The 24772-nt window shown below is 41.3% G+C and overlaps 1 protein-coding gene across 5 annotated transcripts in view; it reads left to right on the plus strand.

Moving 5' to 3' along the window:
• The window catches only part of RYK (receptor like tyrosine kinase), a 174566-nt gene that overhangs the window by 132682 nt on the left and 17112 nt on the right, over positions 1 to 24772 (plus strand). For all 5 annotated transcript variants that reach the window (XR_012160844.2, XM_073360374.2, XM_073360373.2 and 2 more), the window contains 3 exons: positions 3479 to 3611; positions 12061 to 12170; positions 15864 to 16023. Coding sequence is in view for 4 of the 5 variants with exons in the window: in XM_073360374.2 (XP_073216475.1) it covers positions 3479 to 3611; positions 12061 to 12170; positions 15864 to 16023 (403 nt within the window). In the remaining variant the exon portion in view is untranslated. The remainder of the gene's footprint in view (positions 1 to 3478; positions 3612 to 12060; positions 12171 to 15863; positions 16024 to 24772) is intronic.

Raw genomic sequence — 24772 nt, forward strand, 5'->3', positions numbered from 1 at the left:
GAGATGCTCTCCAATTGATTTAGCATATCTTCACCAGACCTGTTAAATTGACACAACTGCATCGATCGCAGCAGTGCCAGTTTAGCCTTAGTCATGATCTCAGCTTACGTTTATAACTTCACATATAATGCTGCTGCATACATATTGCCATGATGTTATTGATCAGAAAATTGAGTTTTTAAATGATATCTCAGAACGCATGCTTGGTACAAAGATTATTACAGTAGTGTATATAGCAGGGGTCTCTCACACTCGGCCCACAGGCTGCATGCAGCCCGCGGAGTTACGGAGTTATTTCTTGGGGCCCACCAGCTGCCCGCGACCCCCCCCCCAGCATTTACCTAGAGTGGCTCCGGCCCGGTGTGCACCGGGGGCAGGGCAGGCTCCCTCCCTGCCTGCTTGCCTTGCCCCCGTGCCGCTCCAGGAAGCGGCCAGGACCTGGAGGAGAGGGGGCACAGCAGTCTGTGTGTTGCCTTGGCCGTGCCTCCAGGCACCGCCCCCAACAACTCCCATTGGCTGCGGTTCCCCGTTCCCAGAGTCCGCCCCCTGAATCCCTCCTGCAGCCGAACCCCCTGCCGCACCCCGGACCCCTCCTGCACCCCACCCGTGTTCCGCACCCCGACCCCCTGCCCTGAGCCCTCTGCCGCACCCCGTACCTCTCCCGCACCCCGCATGCCTCCTGTCCCACCCCTCCTGCACCCTGACCCCTGGCCACATCCCGCACCCCTCGGGGGCAGGGAAGGGACGGAGTTGGGGTGGGGATTTCGGGGAAGGAGTTGCAATGGGAGCAGGGAAGAGGTGGGGCAGGGGCGGGGCCTCATGGAAGGGGTGGAGTGGGGGCGGGGCCAGGGGGTCAGTGATGCAGCCCTCGGGCCAATGTACTAGTCCTCATGTAGCCCTTGTGGTCATTTGAGTTTGAGACCCCTGGTATATAGGGTGTGGAGTTGGGTACATTCTGTCACCTACATTCTATCACTACCTATACATCACGCTATTAAGTATTCTTACATATCAAGAGATAAATCCTCCCAGTAGTGTTATGACAATGATCTACAAGGAGTGCAATGGATGCAAAAAAAGGATAAGCCTCCAGGCAGTACTATGTGTTGCTAAATAGGAAGAATCTAGGATGTAAGTATGCTTAATAGCATGAGTGTAGTGTACATGAATTATTGTCATGATTTTGTGGGGTCTGTATTCTAGGGAATTATGTACGTCATCCAAGACAATCTTCATTCACTGGGGTTTGAGATGTCACTGAGTGCTTCAATTGGTCTTCAGAATCCTTTACTGGTAATGGCATGTGAGCAGGAAGGAATCCAGTTAGACATTCAAATCCAGCTTAACATTCAAGTCTCACGTATTAGCAATTGAACAATCTTGTAATCTGAAGGAGTTTGATATGGAAATCATTGAAACACAAAGAAGATCCACCCTGCCTTTTTAAGTCACTTTTCTTTGCAGAGTCATGCTTAATTTAAAATTCTAGTTTAAGGCTAAAAAGATAGATTGGATTAAAGGAAATAAACAAAATAATGCTTCCCATGAAAATGCTCAAATGTATCAGTGTAAAAGTATATTTCCTTTTTTCTCCCTTCTCCCCCAATCTGATTTCTGTGTTTAGATTGTAAACTTTTTCTGGGGAGGGGCTCTTACTGTATATATATGTATATTTGTATGTATGTATTGTGACAAAGTTCCTCCTCTGCCCTGGTGGGTCCTGTGCTTATTGGCGGATTTGCTTGTCTCAGAGGTTCATGGCAGCCCTCAATTTGGCCACTTTCATGGCTCAAATCTGCCATTCACTCAGTTAGCCTCATCACTGGCCAGCATGGGGAAAAGGAAGAACAATCCCCGCAATCTCTGCTGATCCACCTAGTGGATCAGGGAACAGGCCAGAGACCTTCCCCTCTGATGGAACCCACAATCCAGGTCAACTCCTCCGGTATCAAGTAGGGAGTTGGAGGGATGGGGAGAAACCCCAGCCTGCCCTCTACTCCGGGTTCCAGCCCAGGGCCCTGTGGATTGCAGCTGTCTACAGTGGCTCCTGTAACAGCTGCGTGACAGCTACAACTCCCTGGGCTATTTCCCCATGGCCTCCTCCCAACACCTTCTTTATTCTCGCCACAGTACCTTCATCCTGATGTCTGATAATGCTTGTACTTCTCAGTATTCCAGTAGTATGCCTTCTCACTCCCAGCTTCTTGTGCCTCTTGCTCCCAGCTCCTCACTCACTCACTCACTCACACTCACACACACACACCACAAACTGAAGTGAGCTTCTTTTTAAACCCAGATGCCCTGATTAGCCTGCCTGTCTTAATTGATTCTAACAGCTTCTTGATTGGCTGCAGGTGTTCTAATCAGCCTGTCTGCGTTAATTGTTTCCAGAAAGTTCCTGATTGTTCTGGAGCCTTCCCTGTTACCTTACCCAGGGAAAAGGGACCTACTTAACCTGGGGCTAATATATCTGCCTTCTGTCACTCTCCTATAGCCATCTGGCCTGACCCTGTCACAGTATGTATGTATGTATGCAGTGCCTAGGAAACTGGGACAGCAATCCTGGTTAGAGTCCAAAGGCATAACTAAAATACAAACACTGATGTAGTGAAGATCTGGAATGCTGAAACAGATTTTAAAAAGAAGGCTTTGGAATTTGCATCAAAAGTACTATATAAAGAAATTACTAGCGCTGGTTGAGAATTTTGTAAAAGACTTTTCCATAGTCAGTTGGGGAAAACTGAAACAAAATATTATGTGGGTAGCTTTGACCCAGATCAGAATTGTTGAACAGAACCAAAACACTTCATTTTTAAATTAGATCTGCTGTTTTGCGTGGTGCATCTTAGGAGATTCAGCCAGCCAGTAATGACACAGTAGCTTCAGCACCCATAAATCCCTGCAGCATCACAGGCAGATGAGTTTAAAATTAAGCTGACTCAGAATGAAACATTTTGATTTGGCACTTCCAACTCAGTATTTTTCAGACTTTTGTTCCATGAAAATATTCAAATGTTGACTTTTCTTCCTTGTGTAGGACAAATGTCAAAATATCATTTTCCAGCAAAATGGAAATGCCAAATTTTTGCTCAGTTCTATAAACTATGCTTATTGTAATATAATGGAATCTGTAACATGTATAGGTGCATTTTAAAGAGATGGATACATTTCCAAACTGAAGATACACTCATAGTTTGTGTAAAGAATAATCTTCAGTGGGATTTTATCTTTAATCAGCTTTGGATCATGCAAAAGTTTTTTTTCTTGATGGAAAGCTACTCAGATGTTTGCACGCATTCCTAAACATCAGCTTCAAGTTATTTGGAGATCTTGTTACTTTGTTTTGTTAAATAATCAATTGCCTTTTCTACTGTACTTCTATTTATCATTTATAGTGTGTTCTTTTGTTTAGATGACTTGCTAACTTTGATCAGATATCACCTTTCTAAAATTAGGAGTGTCTGCTCTCATGTTTCAGGAACCTGCTCCCTATCACCCATGTCTGTATAGAAGATGGGGAGAAACCCATGGTGCTGCTGCCTTTCATGAACTGGGGGAACCTTAAGCTGTTCCTGCGCCAGTGCAAGTTAGTAGAGGCCAACAATCCTCAGGTAAGAAACGGCTAATTTAAAACTTCAATGTTTTAGTTGGTAGAACTTTGTTCAGACTTTAAGATCCAGCTGTGGAGACAGTACAGGGATGACTTTTCCAGAGCTGAATGAATTGGAAAGCCTGTTCCAGAGCTGAATGAATTGAAACTTAAAAGCAGACATGGGAAGTGTATGTTTTGTGGTTCACAAGAAAAAGTAATTTTTCTGTGCATTTATCACAGGCAGTTGTTTACTCCAGTGTCTTATTAATTACAGCAACTCCCTATTTTTACTGTAAGTTGGGAGTGTTACATTAATCATTTGTTTCACTTTGCATTCTATCTGTTTTCAGATTAATATTTTACAGCTGAACATCACAGGTTCTTTTAAAATATGATAATTTACTTGCCTCATTTGTAGAGCAAGAACAAGAATTTCAAATATCGGAATCTAAAGTGAGGTTCTGATATCAGTAGTTAAATATCTGCCTTGTTTTCAAAAATTCTGAGCACCAAACAGCTTCCTTCCATTGCTTTGTGCATTTTCTTGCCTACATGATAACCTCAGGTCATGTGCATCTTGGAAGTGAGGCAGCACTGTGTTGTAACTCAGTCTGTCAGTGTGGCCCCATCTCCTAAGGTGTGCCTTGAAAGCAGCAGTTCTTTGTAGGATCCTTGCCTCATTCACTGTGCTCGGTGAGGTGACTCCATAGGCACCCTTTACCTCCCTGAGTGCACTCCTTACATGCTGTATGCATTTTTGTTATCTAGCCAAATAGTTTGAGTATGGGGTATGTCCTTCTTTTTCTCAGAAAAACTTTAAGAAAATATTAATGTTGCAATTGCTCATTCCACCCAGAAATGCCAAAGTTAAGACTCTACTGCAACCTGAACTCCACTTCCTAGTGTGAGCACTGCTGTAATCTTTGATTACGCAGCTGTCTACTATTTCTGACATATAATTCAGTATCACACTTCTTTTCATGCATATATAGTACATTAATAATTGTAATAGGCTTTGTATCGAACATTCACAGAACTGCACAGTGGAAGATGCTACAGAGGTATATCGTTCTAACTTTAAAAAAAAATATTTGAGAAACAAAATAGACGGTAGAATTAAATTATAATGCACGCACAAGAGGGGTTAGTTTTGCACAACTTTAACTTTTGACATTTCTTGAATTTTGATTACTTAACTATGCATGCTTAATGTTTTATTTATATTTAATGCACTTGTTATAAATTAATCATAACATTTCCATTAATAGTCTTAATTTTGAAGTTCTCTGTTAATGTTTTTTAAAAGAAAATCTTGAGGAAACTTCAGCAAATTGGAAGTGACTTAATCCTTTTATCTCTATTTCCTTTGACCTATATCATATAGGTCGGGGGGTGGGGTGGAGAGGGGAGGTGTGTGTCTGGAACTTGAACAATTTACCAAAAGTGCTTGCTTAATGTTACTAAATTAAATATAATGATGTATTAGCAATCGCTTCATGTTTTTTGAGATGGGCAGTGGGAACTGATAGCATTAAGAGAAACGCAAATGAGAAGTATACAAGCTAATTTGGGCATGGGGCCCTTTTCATAGATTCATAGATATTAAGGTCAGAAGGGACCATTATGATCATCTAGTCCGACCTCCTGCACAACGCAGCCCACAGAATCTCATCCACCCACTCCTGCGAAAAACCTCTCCCCTATCTCTGAGCTATTAAAGTCCTCGAATCATAGTTTAAAGACTTCAAAGAGCAGAGAATCCTCCAGCAAGTGACCCGTGCCCCATGTTACAGAGGAAGGCGAAAAACCTCCAGGGCCTCTTCCAATCTGCCCTGGAGGAAAATTCCTTCCCCACCCCAAATATGGCGATCAGCTAAACCCTGAGCATATGGGCAAGATTCACCAGCCAGATACCCAGGGAAGAATTTTCTATAGTAACTCAGATCCCACCCCATCTAACATCCCATCACAGGCCATTGGGCCTATTTACCATGAATATTTAAAGATCAATTAATTGCCAAAATCATATTATCCCATCATACCATCTCCTCCATAAACTTATTGAGTTTAATCTTAAAGCCAGATAGGTCTTTTCCCCCACTGCTTCCCTTGGAAGGCTATTCCAAAACTTCACTCCTCTGATGGTTAGAAACCTTCATCTAATTTCAAACCCAATGACCAGTTTATATCCATTTGTTCTTGTGTCCACGTTGGTACTGATCTTAAATAATTCCTCTCCCTCTCCGGTATTTATCCCTCTGATATATTTATAGAGAGCAATCATATCTCCCCTCAACCTTCTATTAGTTAGGCTAAACAAGCCAAGCTCCTTGAGTCTCCTTTCATAAGACAGGTTTTCCATTCCTCGGATCACCTTGTAGCCCTTCTCTGTACCTGTTCCACTTTGAATTCATCCTTCTTAAACATGGGAGACCAGAACTGCACACAGTATTCCAGGTGAGGTCTCACCAGTGCCTTGTATAACGGTACTAAAACCTCCTTATCTCTACTGGAAATACCTAACCTGATGCATCCCAAGACCACATTAGCTTTTTTCACGGCCATATCACATTGGCGGCTCATAGTCATCCTATGATCAACCAATACTTCAAGGTCCTTCTCCTCCTCCGTTACTTCTAATTGATGTGTCCCCAGCTTATAACTAAAATTCTTGTTATTAATCCCTAAGTGCATAACCTTACACTTCTCACTATTAAATTTCATCCTATTACTATTATTCCAGTTTACAAGGTCATCCAAATCTTTCTGTATGATTTCCCGGTCCTTCTCTAAATTGGCAATACCTCCCAGCTTTGTATTATCCGCACTTTATTAGCACACTCCCACTTTTTGTGCCGAGGTCAGTAATAAAAAGATTAAATAAGATTGGTCCTAAAACTGATCCCTGAGGAACTCCACTGGTAACCTCCCTCCAGCCTGACAGTTCACCTTTCAGTACGACCCGCTGTAGTCTCCCTGTTAACCAATTCCTTATCCACCTTTCAGTTTTCCTATTGATCCCCATCTTTTCCAATTTAACTAATTCCCCATGTGGCACGGTATCAAATGCCTGACTGAAATCTAGGTAAATTAGATCCACTGCATTTCCTTTGTCTAAAAAATCTGTTACTTTCTCAAAGAAGGAGATCAGGTTGGTTTGGCATGATCTACCTTTTGTAAAACCATGTTGTATTTTGTCCCACTTACCATTGACTTCAATGTCCTTAACTACTTTCTCCTTCAGAATTTTTTCCAAGACCTTGCATACTACAGATGTCAAACTAACAGGCCTGTAGTTACCCGGATCACTTTTTTCCCCTTTCTTAAAACTAGGAACTATGTTAGCAATTCTCCAATCATATGGTTCAACCCCTGAGTTTACAGATTCATTAAAAATTCTTGCTAATGGGCTTGCAATTTCGTGTGCCAATTCCGTCAATATTCTTGGATGAAGATTATCTGGGCCCCCCGATTTAGTCCCATTAAGCTGTTAGAGTTTCGCTTCTACCTCAGATATGGTAATATCTACCTCCATATCCTCATTCCCATTTGTCATGCTACCATTATCCCTAAGGTCCTCTTTAGCCTTATTAGAGACTGAGGCAAAGTATTTGTTTAGATATTGGGCCATGCCTAGATTATCCTGGACCTCCACTCCATCCTCAGTTTTTAGCGATCCCACTTCTTCTTTCTTTGTTTTCTTCTTATTTATATGGCTATGGAACCTTTACTATTGGTTTTAATTCCCTTTGCAAGGTCCAACTCTACTTGACTTTTAGCCTGTCTCACTTTATCTCTACATGTTCTGTCCTCAATAAGCTAGCTTTCCTTGCTGATCCCTCCCATCTTCCACTCCCTGTATGCTTTCTGCTTTTTCTTAATCACCTCTCTGAGATGCTTGCTCATCCAGCTTGGTCTACAACTCCTGCCTATGAATTATTTCCCCTTTCTTGGGATGCAGGTTTCCGATAGCTTCTGCAGCTTTGATTTAAAGTAATCCCAGGCCTCCTCTGCCTTTAGATCCACAAGTTCTTCAGTCCAATCCACTTCCCTAACTAATTTCCTTAATTTTTGAAAGTCAGCCCTTTTGAAATCAAAAACCCTAGTTGCAGATTTATTTTTGTTAATCCTTCCGTTCAGTTTGAACTGAATTAGGTCATGATCACTTGAACCAAGATTATCCCCTACAACCATTTCTTCTGTGAGATCCTCACTACTCACCAAAACCAAATCTAAAATGGCATCCCCGCTAGTTGGTTCAGCAACTATTTGATGAAGGAATCCATCAGCTATCGCATCTAGGAAAATCTGAGCCCTATTATTATTACTAGCGCTTGTCCTCCAGTCTATATCTGGGAAGTTAAAGTCTCCCATAATCACGCAGTTTCCATTAGTATTTACTTCATTAAAAACATTTAAAAAGGGCTCTATTCATATCCAAATTAGATCCCGGCGGTCTATAGCACACCCCAAGCACTATCCCAGAGGAGGCTCTAATAGTTTTCTTCCCCAACGTAATTTTTGCCCAAACAGACTCTGTCTTATCCATTCCATCGCTTATTTCTTTACATTCTACCTCATCATTGATATACAATGTTACTCCACCACCTTTACCTTTATTTCGGTCTTTCCTGAACAGCACATACCCTTCAATACCTGTAGCCCAGTCATGACGACTACTCCACCATGGTTCTGTTCTCCCTAGAATATCTGGTTTCACTTCCTGCACCAGTAGCTCTAGTTCCTCCATTTTGTTTTCTACACAAGAGAACTTACTGTCATCCGAGATGGAACATTTTAATAGTGTTTGTGCTAATGACATTTATAGTAAATGTTAAACCTGTCGATTAATCGTGGTTAACTCATGCGATTAACTAAAAAAAATTAATCGCGATTAATTGTAGTTTTTATCGCACTGTGAAACAATAGAATACCGAGTGAAATTTATTAAATATTTTGGATGTTTTCCTACATTTTCATGTATATTGTATTCTGTGTTGTTGTTGAAATCAAAGTGTATATTATTTTTATTACAAATATTTGCAGTGTAAAAGATAAAGAAATAGTATTTTTCAATTCACCTTATGCAAGAACTGTAGTGGAATCTCTTTGTTGTGAAAGTACAACTTACAAATGTAGATTTTTTTTTTTTTTTTTTTACATAACTACACTCAAAAACAAAACAATATAAAACTTCAGAGCCTACAGATCCTCTCAGTTCTACTTCTTTTTCAGCCAGTCGCTAAGACAAACAAGTTTGTTTACATTTACGGGAGATAATGCTGCCCTCCTCTTATTTACACTGTCACCAGAAAGTGAGAACAGGCATTTGCATGGCACTTTTGTAGCTGGCATTGCAAGGTATTTATGTGTCAGATATGCTAAACAAGTGGTCCCCAATCTTCCTGTGGCCAAGAGAACATTCATGCCTTCAGAAGAGTGTGGCGGGCAGCAACGCTTCTCGGCAACATTTTGGTGATGACGCTTCTCCAGTGGCCGCACTCCTCGGTGGCATTTAAGCGGCAGCTTCTCCACCGGAAGCATTCAGCGGTGCCATTTTGTCAGCAGCTTCTCCGCCAGAAGCGCTGATCGGTGGCATTTCGGTGGCAGGTTCTTCGGTGGATGCGCTCCTCTCCTCTTCGTCCCTTGGCACCGGCCCTTACAGTGAGTGCACATAAATGCCCCAGCGGGTGCCGTGTTGGGGACCACTGTGCTAAACATTCAGATGCCCCTTCATGCTTCGGCCACCATTCCAGAGGACATGCTTCCATGCTGATGAAGCTCGTTTAAAAAAAAAAAAAAAAAAGCATTAATTAAATTTGTAACTGAACTCCTTGGGAGAGAATTGTATGTCTCCTGCTCTGCCATATATTTCATGTTATAGCAGTCTCAGATGATAACCCAGCACATGTTGTTCATTTTAAGAACACTTTCACTGCAGATTTCACAAAACACAAAGAAGGTACCAATGTGAGATTTCTAAAGATAGCTACAGCACTCAACCCAAGGTTTAAGAATTTGAAGTGCCTTCCAAAATCTGAAAGGGATGAGGTGTGGAGCATGCTTCAGAAATCTTAAAAGAGCAACACTCCGATGTGGAAACTACAGAACCCGAACCACCGAAAAAAAAAATCAACTGTCTTGTTGGTGGCATCTGAGTTAGATAATGAAAACGAACGTGCGTTGGTCCACACTGTTTGGGATTGTTACCAAGCTGAACACATCATCAGCATGGACGCATGTCTGCTGGAATGGTGGTTGAAGCATGAAGGGACATATGAATCTTTAGCACATCTGGTGTGTAAATATCTTGAGACACTGGCTACAACAGTGCCATGAGAACACCTGTTCTCACTTTCAGGTGACATTGTAAACAAGAAGCAGGCAGCATTATCTCCTGCAGATGTAAACAAACTTTTTTGTCTGAGTGGTTGGCTGAACAAGAAATAGGACTGAGTGGACTTGCAGGCTCTAAAATTTTATATTGTTTTATTTTTGAATGCAGTTTTCTTTGTGTATAATTCTATCTTTGTGAGTTCAATTTTCATGATAAAGAGATTGCACTACAGTACTTGTATTAGGTGAATTGAAAAATACTATTTATTTTGGGGGTTTTTTTACATTGCAGATACAGGTATCAAAAATAAATATAAAGTGAGCACTGTACACTTCGTGTTTTAACTGTAATCAATATATTTTAAAATGTAGAAAACATCCAAAATATTTAAATAAATGGTATTGTGTTGTTGTTTAACAGTGCGATTAATTTTTTTAATCGCTTGACAGCCCTAGTAAATGTTAATTGTCTAAAACAGAAATGAAATGGAACAAAACACTTGTAAGCGGAAAATCTGAATGAAAAAGGATTTTATCAACCATAACAGACACATGCTTCTGTATTTTGTTAAGATAATTTTCCATCATACTCCTCTTAATCTTTCTCTCACAACACTGCCTGGCTTTCTCTAGATAATTGACTTGTCACTTACTTTATTTTTATGGGCTATCTGGCTCACTGAGGTCAATAAGTCATCCTTGCTTTGTACACTAAGTACCAAGCAGTCAAGGACTTTCTTCCTGTTAATTTGCAGAGGTACTGTACTGTGAGCAACTGTGGGACTATGATTGTGTCTGCTTTTGCTTTGTGGCTTGATCTCTAAATTGCAAATGTCTACAGACTGACACTGTCTCCTTCCCAGGCATCCAGATATTAGCCCGTCTGATGGAGTTTGTGTTCTGAATTTTCACATCGGACTCACTGCTCATGTGCCAAAGAAAGTCTGCAGTAAAACACTAATCCAGTTTACAGATTTCAGAGTAACAGCTGTGTTAGTCTGTATTCGCAAAAAGAAAAGGAGTAGTTGTGGCACCTTAGAGACTAACCAATTTATTTGAGCATGAGCTTTCGTGAGCTACAGCTCACTTCATCGGATGGATACTGTTTTAATCCAGTTTAATAACAGTTTATGTCCTATTGCTTTAAGGCCCTGTTAATCCAAACAGACTGTTTTCACAACTGACTTGTATTAACTAGCTCTGACAATATTTTCTTTTAATGTAAAATAAAGTAAGAAAGTGGGAAATGCTTAACACCATAAAACCTGAGTCCTCCTTTGAGAGTGCCATTCCTCCTTCACTCTTTATTCTGTCTCAGATTTTTAATGTTGCCTCAGAACTTTGCATAGAAATGGCATAACTGTTGCAGAAGTTTTGAGCTGGGCACTTGAAGCACACATCTGTGGGAAGCGGTGAATTCTGCAGTATACATAGGGCCCTGGCAATGATACAATGCTAAATCAGTGTCAGTATCCCAAAGCAGGCCAGCGGAAGTAGTAAATGTCTCAAAGCGCAGGCAACATGCAGTAACATAATGTTTGCACATTATATATTACATTTTAAAATTAAACACTCCCACTACAAAGCTCCCCGTTAATTAACACTGTCAAAATTACAAAGGGATATGGAGCAAAGATGTTGAGACCTGCTGTCTTCATCAGTGGATAGGAATGATAAGTTAGAGGCTGCTGCTCCTTTTATATATTTGGTTGTGGTCTGTTCCTTGAAAACGAGTGCTACTTTTGTGAGTAATATGCAGAGAAGTGTGTAGCAGGGTGGCTGAAATTTTGATGGATCCACATACCATTTTGTCTCAGTCCATCCTTGATTTATGTGAAGAACTGGTGACAAGGAAAATGAAAGCTAGGAAATATTTCAAAGCCAATTTAGAGCTAAAAATAAGGCATTTTCAGAAATTAAGAGTTAAGTATTTGAAATAAGTATCAAGAAATACCAGGGAGCAATGATGTTGTGTCCTGGAGAACCAGTGGTTGCAGATAGTTTTTTGTAAATAAGATAAAATATGGAAATGAATGAATATTGAAATTGAGAAAAAATACCCAACATGGCAGACATTGAACTCTCTATTTGTAGGATTTTGTGATGTTAATAATTTTTCTGTGCTGTTGCAGGCAATTTCCCAGCAGGATCTTGTTCATATGGCTATTCAGATTGCCTGTGGAATGAGCTATTTAGCCAGAAGGGAGGTCATTCACAAAGACCTGGCTGCTAGAAACTGTGTGTAAGTACTGTGTCTTAAAGGACTATTATGGAGCCAGATTGTACCCTGTCTATGGTTATGGCTGAGATGTGCTTTCCATTACAAATTTGATCTTTCCCATCTCAAACCATATCCTCAGATGTTACAAATGCTGCACATGTGGTCTGTGTCTAGCAGATAGGTTTTTGTTCAGATATGAAGTGAATCAGATGAACTGTTTTTGAGATAGGATACAGAAAAATAAGTTTTAGTTGTGTTTTAAAACTCTTAATGCTTTTTTTTCCTGATCATGTCTCAAAATGTTTCTTAGACTTCAAGTTTAAAAGGACTTAGTGAGTTCTAGTGCGCTGTTGAGATGGAGCATATGAGAAGATTTTCTCTGTCACATCAGGAATATCAGAATGGTTTGTTGTTCCCTGGTAGACTTCTTAAAATGGCCAAATGATTAATGAAAATGTCAGCTTTCGTTTGAAGGAAGAGAAAAACAGGTCTCGAAGCAGTTTCCCTGTGGGAAGAGCCCTCAAAATGTAAAAGTCATGACAGAAGTTGGTGATTTTTTTTCAAATAAACAAAATGTCACAGCCTGCCCTGCTCCCCTCTACATTCCCCAAAAAGTCTGATCTGATTTCCTCTTGATTAGAAACTCAGAAAATTCAGAGTTGAGATTAAATTTAAATAAGTATTTGAAGGTATAGAAAGGGACAGTTAAGGCCCCACCCCCACCCCCCCAGCAGCATTTGTAACTCTTGGAGGATTGCTACAAGGGCAATTAAAAAAATGAGGCAACTTTGTCCATCCATAACTGACAGCTTCGCCCCTCACAGACCACAAAACCTTATGCCTTAGTCTTAACTGTATGGTGTTTGCACTGACTCCAGTTTTCTTTATGGCCATCCATACATGGTTCACCGAGAGCTACTTCAAAAATTCCTGATAAAGCAGTCATTCCTCGATCTTCATTGAAATTCCAGTTTCTATAAATAAGTAGCTTTAGACGCAGAGCTAGTATAAGCGTGGATTATGAAATTATATCACTTGGGTAAAAAGATGTCAGTGTAGTAACTAAGCACCATGCCAAGACTCCAAGACGTGTGTGAAAGCGATTATGAAACTAATGCTTTGTGGTTCACATTTTTTATACTCTACCCACAGGCTATATAAACACATATCCAGACTTGAAATGTTTGAAATCTATCTGCAGAAACCTCAAGAGCTCTTATGAGTAAAAGTTGGAGAAGATGGTAGCCTGTGGTCACTATTATACAGTATTTTTCCAGATTCAAGATGTCTAAGCCTTTTAAAAAATTGAAAGAATAACACTGGACTACCAGAAAGATCTATTAACGTTAGAAAAAATACAGGGAAGGGCAACCAAAATTAATAGGGGTATGGAACAGTTTCCGTATGAGGCGAGATTAAAAAGACAGTGTGTTCATCTTGGAAAAGAGACAACTAAGGGAAGATGTGATAGAGGTCTATAAAATCATGAATGGTGTGGAGAAAGTGAATAGGGAAGTGCTATTTACCTCTTCACATAACACAAGAATCAGGGGTCACTCAATGAAATTAATAGGCAGCAGGTTTAAAATAAACATAAGGAAGTACTACTTCACACAACATGCAGTCACCATGTGAAACTTGTTGTCAGGAGATGTTGTGAAGACCAAAAGTATAGGTGAGTTCAAAAAAGAACGTTAAATTCATGGAGGATAAGTTCATCAATGGCTATTAGCGAAGATGGTCAGGAATGCAACCCCGTGCCCTAGGTGTCCCTAAATAACTGACTGCTAGAAGCTGGGACTGGATGATGGGGCGGATCACTTGATAAAGTTATTTGTTCTGTTCATTCTCTTTGAAGCATCTGGCACTATCTGCTGTCAGAAAAGAGGATACTGGGCTTTGGGGACCATTGGTCTGACCTAGTATGGCCATTCTTATGTTCTTATGAAAGTAAAGCAAGTCATTAAGGAAGATAAATAACACTGTAGAGAAAATACATGATTTCTTTGCATTGATCTCAACCAGAGGATATTGAAAAGAGTAGGCATCTCCTCTGGTACTATCACTGTGAGATGCAAAAAAGGAGGAGCTGTAGTAACTTTAGAATGAGGTGGCTCAAACGTTAACAAATATGTACAATCTTGACTTAATATAATCTGTTATATTGGAGGGTAGCAAATGTTGCAATATCTTTAGATAGGCATAAAAGGTGATCCTCATAGTGCCTCACTTAATTACCAATATAATTGGTTGACACAAGAATTAAAAATAGAATTATAAAACAGAAACATTATGAAGTCACCTGTTTGCAACTCCATAGTCAGTGTTATGTTCTAAAGTGTATTTAATTCCTGATTTTTCTCTAAAAGCAGGTTGCCAACCTGTGTGAAGTTTAGTTTTTTGTCCTTTGAATTGAGGTGCCAAAAATCAAGTCACTTCTGAAAATTTAGGTCGCTGTGTTCAATTCTGGTCACTATATCTCAAAAGGATAAAACAGAAATAGATGTAGTTCAGAGGCATGTGATGTGATATTAAAGGCATTGAATATCTCCCATATGAAGAGATATTGAAAAGTTTGGGACTGCTTATGTTAAGTGGAGATGGATAAGAGGCTATGTGACAGGTATGCTCAGTAATAAATGGTGTAGAGAAGATAAATCAAGAATTTTTACTTATCCTTCCTCATAAGAATAATAGGATATTAAATTAAATTGAAAGGCAAATTTAAAATTGATAAAAGGAAATTTAAACAAAGCGTAGTTAGTTTGTGGATCTCATTTCCATAAGACACTGGTTCTCAAATGTTTTTACTGGTGACTCCTTTCACAAAGCAAGCCTCTGAGTGCGGACCCCCCCCCTTTATAAATTAAAAACACTTTTTATATATTTAACACCATTATAAAAGCTGGAGGCAAAGTGGGGTTTGGGGTGGAGGCTGTTAGCTCGCACCCCCCAGGTAATAACCTTGTGACCCCCTGAGGGGTCCCGACCCCCAGTTTGAGAACCACTACCATAAAATGTCGAGCGTAGCAGGATTTGCAAAAGGATTAGACGCGTAGGTGGATTATCAGAATATCCACAGTTAAAGGATTTTTAAAAAAGTTTGGAAGGAATACAAATCCTCATGTTAAAGAGTGTAAATTAGCCTGCAAGTGAAGAAACTTTGCCTCTGTAAGGAGGTTATTCCATAAATGTCTGCTTCAGGCTTTCTTGCATTTTTTCTGAAGCATCTCATACAGACAATGGTCAGAGGCACAATACCTATTAGATGGAACCTTTGTTTCATCAGATATGAGAAATCCTAAATTACTATCCTGTAAAATCGGTCTGCAAGGAAGCAAGAAGGGAATTGGGAAAGTTGGTTGTTACAGGGACAGAGAAAGTTGTTTGAGTATTTTAACTGGACATTTCCCCATTTTAAAACAATTGGTTTTATTTTATGTCTGAGACTTCTGACTTTCTATTGCTCATCTTTTCGTAGCCAAAAAAAATTTTGAAATCTCTTTATCCTGAAGTTAACTGATACGTACTTAGTGGTAACTGCAGCATAGCAGTATCGTGATCTGGGAAAATGTTAGGCTTTAAAACATTGATAACAAATGATCAAGCTCATCTGTGAAATCCTATATATACAATATTTTTTAAGATGCACTAACATAACTATAAATAGTTCATATGTTGCATAACTAAATGCTTTTATTGTCTTTTAATCAGCATTGATGATGCACTTCAGGTCAAAATTACAGACAATGCACTATCCCGAGACCTATTCCCCATGGATTATCATTGTCTGGGAGATAATGAAAACAGGCCAGTGCGGTGGATGGCTCTTGAAAGCTTGGTTAACAATGAATTTTCCAGCGCTAGTGATGTGGTAAGTTATAATTTACGTTCTCTAAAACAATATATAGTTCTACAGGTTTCTTCCTTTAAATGCCTTTTTCACACAGTTTATTCATGGAAAAAAGGAGTTAATTGACAGTGCTGATGACTGAAGTTTTCTGTGCATAACATTCATACCCAGAACAGCAGCTGTACCTGCTTCCACCACGCACTGCCATGCCTATGGTATCCAGCCCTAACATAGAGGGATCACCTTTTGGGCGACAGGATTGTTCACTCCTTTTCCATTGTGTTTTGGCACCTTTGAGATTGCCAGCAAAAGTATCAAGTGTAGTAGTGTGTTTGACGCAGACACCTGTCGCCTAAAATAGGAGAGGGAATACATTCTGTATACCACTAAACTATTATGAAATGTTACTGACATTTGGTCACTGCTACCCTTTAATAGCCTGGCTTCTATCTAGAGACCTACAGATGAGCAGAGGACTTGCTGATTAAATCCTGAAACTTTCTGAACAGTTCACCTGATTTCAAGAACTGGCGTTTTCATGAATTCTATGTTTTCTGTGAATGTAAGATGTACTGTCCCTTCCAGCCCTGATTGTAGTGTCCAGTGGTAATTATGACACTGCTTTTCTTGGCTTGTCTTCTCAGAATGGAAGTGTGTGACACCTACAACAGAATAATTTTAGCACACAGGAGCAGTACTGAAAAGTAAGCTTGAATGTTTCTTGAGCACATTACCCTGATGGCCTTCAGCTTGTCATACAGCTGTTGGTAATCTTAATGGTTCAGAATTTATATACTGTACAAACCCTTGCATTTCGCATTCCCACTTCCTTGAGACACATTACTTGTGAATTTAATGCATAGGGCATTTAGTGTATATTAGTATTCTTTTTACACTAAACATCTTCAATACATTCATCACATAGAGCAAGCTATTAAATTGTTGCTCTTATCCCCCAACACAACTGTCCAGTCTGTAAATCCTTGGCATATAGACCATACCATGTATTAAAGAAATTCTCCTTACCAGTTTGAGATCAAATTGCTCTTTTCAGTCTGCCCTGGGTTTCTTATTGAACGTCCTATTCTGAGAAGTGAAAAGGAGCTCTTATGCAATGCTAAGTAACATTCACTCCTATTGATACTGGTGGTTGCCGAGTGCTGATCAGCTTGCAGGATCAGTGCCTTACACATTTTCCTTCATTAAGACTTTCAACAACCAGAGATATTGGAAAGAACTGTTTTTTCAACAACCAATAGTAAGAGCGACTGTGGAGAATCTTAGTTAAGATTGGGTGCAGTAGTTTGAGCACTAGCCAGTGATAAACGACACAGCCATGTGATCTGGTTTTCCTGCCATAGAGTAATTTCCATTTAATGATGTCACCTTTACAGTTTTGATGCAGTGAGGTGTTGTGCATTTTTTGAAACCTCATGTCCCATCTATTTTAGAAGTCTTCTCAAATTTTCTAACTGCGTGTGTACATAACTCGTATTCCATTGAAGTTTCCCATTCTCTTGCATATTGCCATAGTTCCTATGTTAGTAAACAAGACTTTGAAAAAGGGTCGGCTCTACTTCAGGGTTATTTCTATATTAGCATAAAAATATAGTTCTTCTAAAGTCTTCTTGTTTTGTAATTTGAGTAGATTATCATCTGAAATAGCCTGCATTGGCTGGAGTTGCTGTATTCAGTGGAATCAGTACAATGTATCCATTTCATCTTCAATATTAAACCTTCACTAGTGTGAACGTGTTCTGTGAAGATCAGACTAGAGGTAAAATTTTCAAGTGTAAGTGACTTTAGTATCTGTGTCCTAAACTTTCTATGGGACTTGGGCACTTAAATCACTTAAGCAATCTTGAAATTTTACCCTGGACTAGTGAAGTGCTCTCGGTTAGGAGATACCATGAGCCATGGTGAACATAAAATAGTGCATGTCTTGCCACTTTTGTTGTCATGGATGTGTACATGTGTATCATTTCTAATATATAAAAAAGCCCATTGAAGCTACATGGTTTATACTCACCCCTAGCCACTTGAACACTGTACTTATCAGCTCCACCACTTCTGTTGAGCCCCTTCCCTGGAACTCCCCAGTCTACAAACACTCCTTTTTATCACTGCTGAAAAATAACAGGGTAGTTAATGAATTTCCTGGCATTGACAGAATTAGAGGCTTATTCTCAGGGGGTGTGAAGAATAATTATAACGGCGCCTTCGAGGCTGAAGTCTGTCCAACAAAATCTGTAATAGAGCAAGGAGATCAGAGTGTAGTAGGGTCTTCTCAGAGCTCCTACAGATTTAAATGTACCCCTTTAACATCCAATACATAAATGTTTTGCACTATACAGAATAAATGCAGATACATTTTAACATACGGTAGATCATGTTAATAATAAATTGATAGTACTATAGCTAACTACTAGAATACTATAATACTATAATATACTATGTACTATAATATAATCAACATTCCTTCATCATTTTAGGAACATGAAAAGAAAGGCCTATTCACCCTAACTAACTTCCCTCTTAATGTTTACCTTAGTCCTGTTTTACTATACCCTTCTGTCTGCTCCTCCAAAAACAAATGTTGGGTATCAACTGCATGTAATACATTATACATAGTGGTGTCTGTTGTACACTTTTAGGTTTTGTCTGCACTGAGAAAAAGGAATCAGTGCTTTAACAGTTTAAATATAGTTCAGACACGTTATGCTGAACATGCTTTAGCTGTTTTTCTTTCCCATGGCTTAGCTGATTTTTTTAAATGGTTCCTACAAGGTTTTTTCTCATCCACAGCAGTCAGCCAAAGAGTTTAAAAAATATAGTTAATCAGGAGCCATGTATTTATACTGTTTTCTTTCCAAGATAGATGGGGTCTTTTTCCTTTTATGTGAATTTTCTGAAACAATATAGTTATAAAATGGGAAACAACTACGTTGTCACTGTATAAAGTAGTTCTACTTAAATTACCTGTTTACGCAGTTTCCTAAATTTTCTGCTTATTTCAAAACTCTCAGCAGCATCCATTGACTATCAATCCTTTTGTATTTTTTAAAACCCTGGGTTTACATCCCTTGGCAGTTTTTTGGGCTCCCATGTCTCAAGCTGCAGAACTGTTTCATTGCTGTTTAGAGTTCTGGGCTAAGGCTGGAGCCCTGGGCTCTAGGACCCTCTGAGGTGGGAGGATCCCAGAACTCAGGCTCCAGTCTGAGCCCAGAAGTCTACATGGCAGTGAAACAGCCCCATGAGTCCAAGTTGCTGAAGGCTGAGCTGTGTGAACCCCTGAGACAGAGAGAACCTGGTGAGAGAAAATTGAGGCAGAGAGTGCCTACAGTGCCATGTATGGTCAGAAGGGGGCACTTCAGGGCTGGCATGCCCTGTGATATGTCCGCTGAGCAACATACAAAGTTAGTAACTAAGGGTATGTCTACCCTACGAAATGAGGTTGATTTTATAGAAGTCGATCTTTAGAAAGCGATTTTATGCAGTCGATTGTGTATGTCCCCACTAAGCGCATTAAGTTGGCGGAGTGCGTCCTTGATACCATGGCTAGCATTGACTCATGGAGCGGTGCACTGTTGGTAGCTATCCTGCAATCTCTGCTGCCCATTGGAATTCTGGGTTAAGGTCCCAATGTCTGATGGGGCAAAAACATTGTCATGGGTGGTTTTGGGTACATGTCGTCAGTCTCCCCTCCCTCCGTGAAAGCAACGGCAGACAATTCTTTCGCACCTTTTTTCCTGGGTTACCCGTGCAGACGCCATAGCACGGCAAGCATGGAGCCTGTTCAGCTCAGCGCTGCTGTTGTGAGCATTGTAAACACCTTCCGCATTATCCTGCAATATGTGCAGAACCTGGATAGGAGCCACCAGCACGAGGACAATTGTGAGGAGGACATGTACACAGACGTTCCTGAAAGCACGGGATGTGGCAGTTGGGACATCATGGTGGCCGTGGGCAGGTTGATACAGTAGGACACTGATTCTGGGCCCAGCAAACAAGCACAGGCTCGTGGGACCACATAGTGTTCCCAGTGGCTGCGAAACTTTCACATGCGTAAGGCCACTTTCCTGGAACTTTGTGACTTGCTTTCCCCCGCCCTGAAGTGCAGGAATACCAAGATGAGAGCTGCCCTGACAGTTGAGAAGCAAGTGGCAATAGCCCTGTGGAAGTTTGCAACGCCTGACTGCTACCAGTCAGTCGGGAATCAATTTGTAGTGGGCAAATCTGCTATGGGGGCTGCTGTGATTTAAGTAGCCAATGCAATTATTGAGCTGCTGCTATCAAGGGTAGTGACTCTGGGAAATGTGCAGGTCATAGTGGATGGCTTTGCTGCAATGGGCTTCCCTAACTGTCGTGGGGCAATAGAGGGAACGCATATCCCTATCTTGGCACCTGACCACCTTGCCAACCAGTACATAAACCGCAAGGGGTACTTCTCAATCGTGCTGCAAGCACTGGTGGATTACAAGGGACATTTCACTGACATCAGCGTGGGATGGCCGGGAAAGGTGCATGACACTCTCATGTTTAGGGACTCCGCGCTGTTTGAACAGCTGCAAGAAGGGACTTACTTCCCAGACCAGAAAATTACTGTTGGGGATGTTGAAATGCCAATATTCAGAGTAGCAGCCGTGTTAGTCTGTATTCGCAAAAAGAAAAGGAGTACTTGTGGCACCTTAGAGACTAACCAATTTATTTGAGCATAAGCTTTCGTGAGCTACAGCTCACTTCATCGGATGCAGTTAGTGGAAAATACAGTGAGGAGATTTATATGCACACAGAACATGAAAAAATGGGTGTTTATCATGCACACTGTAAGGAGAGTGATCACTTAAGATGAGCTATTACAGCAGGAGAATGGGGGGGCGGGGAGAAAACCCTTTGTAGTGATAATCAAGGAGGGCCATTTCCAGCAGTTAACAAGAAAGTCTGAGGAAGGGGGGGGGAGGAATAAACAAGGGGAAATAGTTTTACTTTGTGTAATGACTGAGTCATTACACAAAGTAAAACTATTTCCCCTTGTTTATCCCCCCCCCTCCTCAGACGTTCTTCATTACACAAAGTAAAACTATTTCCCCTTGTTTATTCCCCCCCCCCACGTTCTTGTTAACGGCTGGAAATGGCCCACCTTGATTATCACTACAAAGGGTTTTCTCCCCCCCCCCACCCCACTCTCCTGCTGGTAATAGCTCATCTTAAGTGATCACTCTCCTTACAGTGTGCATGATAAACACACATGTTTCATGTTCTGTGTGTATATAAATCTCCTCACTGTATTTTCCACTGACTGCATCCGATGAAGTGAGCTGTAAAAAGCTTATGCTCAAATAAATTGGTTAGTCTCTAAGGTGCCACAAGTACTCCTTTTCTTTTTGAAATGCCAATAGTTATCCTTGGGGACCCAGCCTACCCCTTGCTCCTATGGCTCATGAAGCCATACACAGGCAGCCTGTACAGTAGTCAGGAGCTGTTCAACTATAGGCTGAGCAAGTGCAGAATGGTGGTAGAATGTGCCTTTGGACATTTAAAAGCTCGCTGGCACTGTTTGCTGACTAGGTCAAACCTCAGCGCAACCAACATTCCCATTGTTATTGCTGCTTGCTGTGTGCTCCATAATATTTGTGAGAGTAAGGAGGAGACGTTTATGGCGGGGTGGGAAATTGAGGTTGGCGGCTGATTTTGAGCAGCCAGACAGCAGGGCGATTAGAAGAGCACAGCTAGGCGCGCTGCGCATCAGAAAGGCTTTGAAAACCAGTTTCATGACTGGCCAGGCTACGGTGTGACAGTTGTGTGTGTTTCTCTGTGATGCAAACCTGCCCCTTGGTTGATTTTAATTCTTTGTAAGCCAACCACCCTTTCGATCACAGCTGGCGAAGGAAATAAAGTCACTATTGTTTTGAAACGATGCATTCTTTCTTTATTAATTAAAAAAAAAAGTGAGATAACTGACAAGGTAGCCCGGGTGAGGTAGGGGAGGAAGAAAGAAGAAGGCCACATTGCTTATTATAGCCACACTACAAATCAAAACTGTTTGAATGACAGCCTTCTGTTGCTTGGGCCATTCTCTGGAGTGGAGTGTCTGGGTGCCCAGAGCCTCCCGCTCCACGTTCTTGGGCGTCTGGGTGAGGAGGATATGGAACTTGGGGAGGAGGGCAGTCAGTTATATAGTGGATGCAGCGGCGGTCTATGCTCTCGTTGCCTTTCCACCAGCTCCACCAGACATCATGTCTGTTTGCTCCCCCATTAGCCTCAGCATCGCCTCCTGCGTCGTCTGATGGCACTCACTTAATGCTTTCCTGGCCTCTGTCACTGAATGCCTCCATGCATTCAGCTGTGCCCTGTCAGTGCGGGAGGACTGCATGAGCTCGGAAAATATGTCATTGCGAGTGTGGTTTTTTTGCCTTCTAATCTGCGATAACCTCAGGGATGGAGATGATAGGGGGAGCATAGAAACATTTGCACCTGCGGAGGGATAAAAAGGGAGAATAAAATTTAAGATACATTTCTGAGAAGAAAAGGGAGAACCTTTCACAGTGAATCAAGCAATTCACAACAGACAGTGCATGTGCTTTAGGTACAAGGTCGCATTTTGCCTTTTATATTGAGCGCCTCCTGGTATGGTGACACATCACACATGGCTGGGCAACAGAATTCGGTTTCCAGGAAGCCATGGTAAGCCAAAGGTACGTAGGGTTGGCTTCTTCCGCCTTCATATCATGTGGGAATGGTTTCAAACTGCAGCACCCTCCTTTCCCATAACCAGCAATGCTGGTTGGGTTTGCCATTTAAACGGAGGGGGTGAGGTTTTGGGGTGGATGTGCAGCACACCCCTCCGCCCACCCCACCGCGTGGCTATTCTCTGGGATGACCCCTTTTACCCAAGCGCAAACAGCCCAGCATGAATGGGGTCCTTTTACTGTTCCCTTACAAAAATTCCCCTATTTCAACCAGGTGACCATGAATGATATCACTCTCCTGAGGCTAACACAGAAAGATATAGACTGAATGTTGCTTGAATACGACCAAAACCCAGGACCATTCGCTGCCATATTTTGTGCTGCAATGATTCCAGAATACTTCCTACTGGCTTGGCGTGGTAAAGTGTCCTGCCGTGGAGGATGAAATAAGGCAGCCCTCCTCAGAAACCTTCTGCAAAGGCTTTCAGAGTAGCTCCAGAAGAGCTTCATGGAGATGTCCCTGGAGGATTCCCACTCCATCCCCAGACACATTAACAGACTTTTCCAGTAGCTGTACTGGCCACGAATGCATCCCAATTCTTCAGGGCAAATCAAACATTAAACACAATTGCTTTTAAACCCTGTAGTATAGTTACAAATGTACACTCACCAGAGGTGTCTTCTCTGGCTTCAGGGTCCTGGAACCCATCTTGGGAGGGTATTGGCTCCAGGGTGATGAAAAGGTCCTGGCTGCCAGGGAGAACAGATTCTCCGCTTATTTGCTGCGCATTCTCCTTCTCCTCATCCACAAAATCCTCTTCCCTGTTGCGTGAGACTCCCCCCTTGCACGTATCCACGGACAGTGGTGGGGTAGTGGTAGGGTCCCGTCCCCCCCCAGAATGCCATGCAGCTGATCATAGAAGCGGCATGTATGGGGCTCTGACACAGAGAGACCATTTGCCTCCTTTGTCTTTTGGTAGGCTTGCCTGTGCTCCTTAACTTTCACGCAGTACTGCTGTGTGTCCCTGTTGTACCCTCTCTCCACCATGCCCTGTGCGATTTTGGCATATATAATTGCATTTCTTCTTTTTGATCGGAGTTCGGCCTGCACAGATTCTTCTCCCCATACAGTAATCAGATGCAGTGTCTTCCATTCAGTCCATGCTGGAGCTTCTTTGTGATTCTGGGACTGCATGGTCACCTGTGCTGCTGAGCTTGCCACGCTGACCAAACAGGAAAGGAAATTCAAAATTTCCCCGGGGCTTTTCCTGTGTACCTGGCTAGTGCATCGGAGTTGAAAGTGCTGTCCAGAGCAGTCACATTGGAGCACTCTGGGATAGCTCCTGGAGGCCAATTCTGTCGAATTATGTCTGCACTACCCCAAATTCGACCCAGCAAGGTCGATTTTAGCGCTACTCTCCTCTCCGGGGAGGCGTACAGCAGTCAATTTTAAGAGCCCTTTAGGTCAGCGGAACGGTGTTGGTTGTGTAGACGCATTGCTTATAAAATCGACCTAAAGCGGCTGAATGCGACCTAACCTCATAGTGTAGACCAGGGCTAACTCACCAAACCTGTTGTGAGGATTGGTTTGCACAGTGTTGTGAAGATCTAAAGTCCTGTATAAATGTAATTGTTTGTTGCATTCTCTACAAAGTAAACTCTATTGTACATTGTTACTTAAACTTAGTGTTTTTAAGGGTTGTAAAATCTTCAGATCAAATACTTTATAGAAAAGCAGCATTTTATTATCCTATATACATTTTGTGATTTTGTATTTGTGTGTTTAAAAGCTTGGTGCTGTCAGAGCTATCTGTTACTGTTGAAAATTAGAACCAGTTCTTTTTTCTAAGGTTGTTATTCCTGTTTAAATGTTCAGTGATGTAAATGAGAAAAGTCACTTTCCTATCTTGGGAGAAAAATTATAGTAGCACCGCATTTAACATGGAAGGACAGGAGTTGCCCATTTATAAAGCTCTCTTATCTTCCTTATCAAAAATATGAGGAACACACACTAAGTTTAAATAGTTGTTTAGTGTGCATGACAAATTTTGTGAGGGAACTGAAGCTGGCAGACTCCCCAA

Source organism: Lepidochelys kempii, chromosome 9 (assembly GCF_965140285.1).
Source record: "Lepidochelys kempii isolate rLepKem1 chromosome 9, rLepKem1.hap1, whole genome shotgun sequence".
NCBI lineage: Eukaryota > Metazoa > Chordata > Testudines > Cheloniidae > Lepidochelys > Lepidochelys kempii.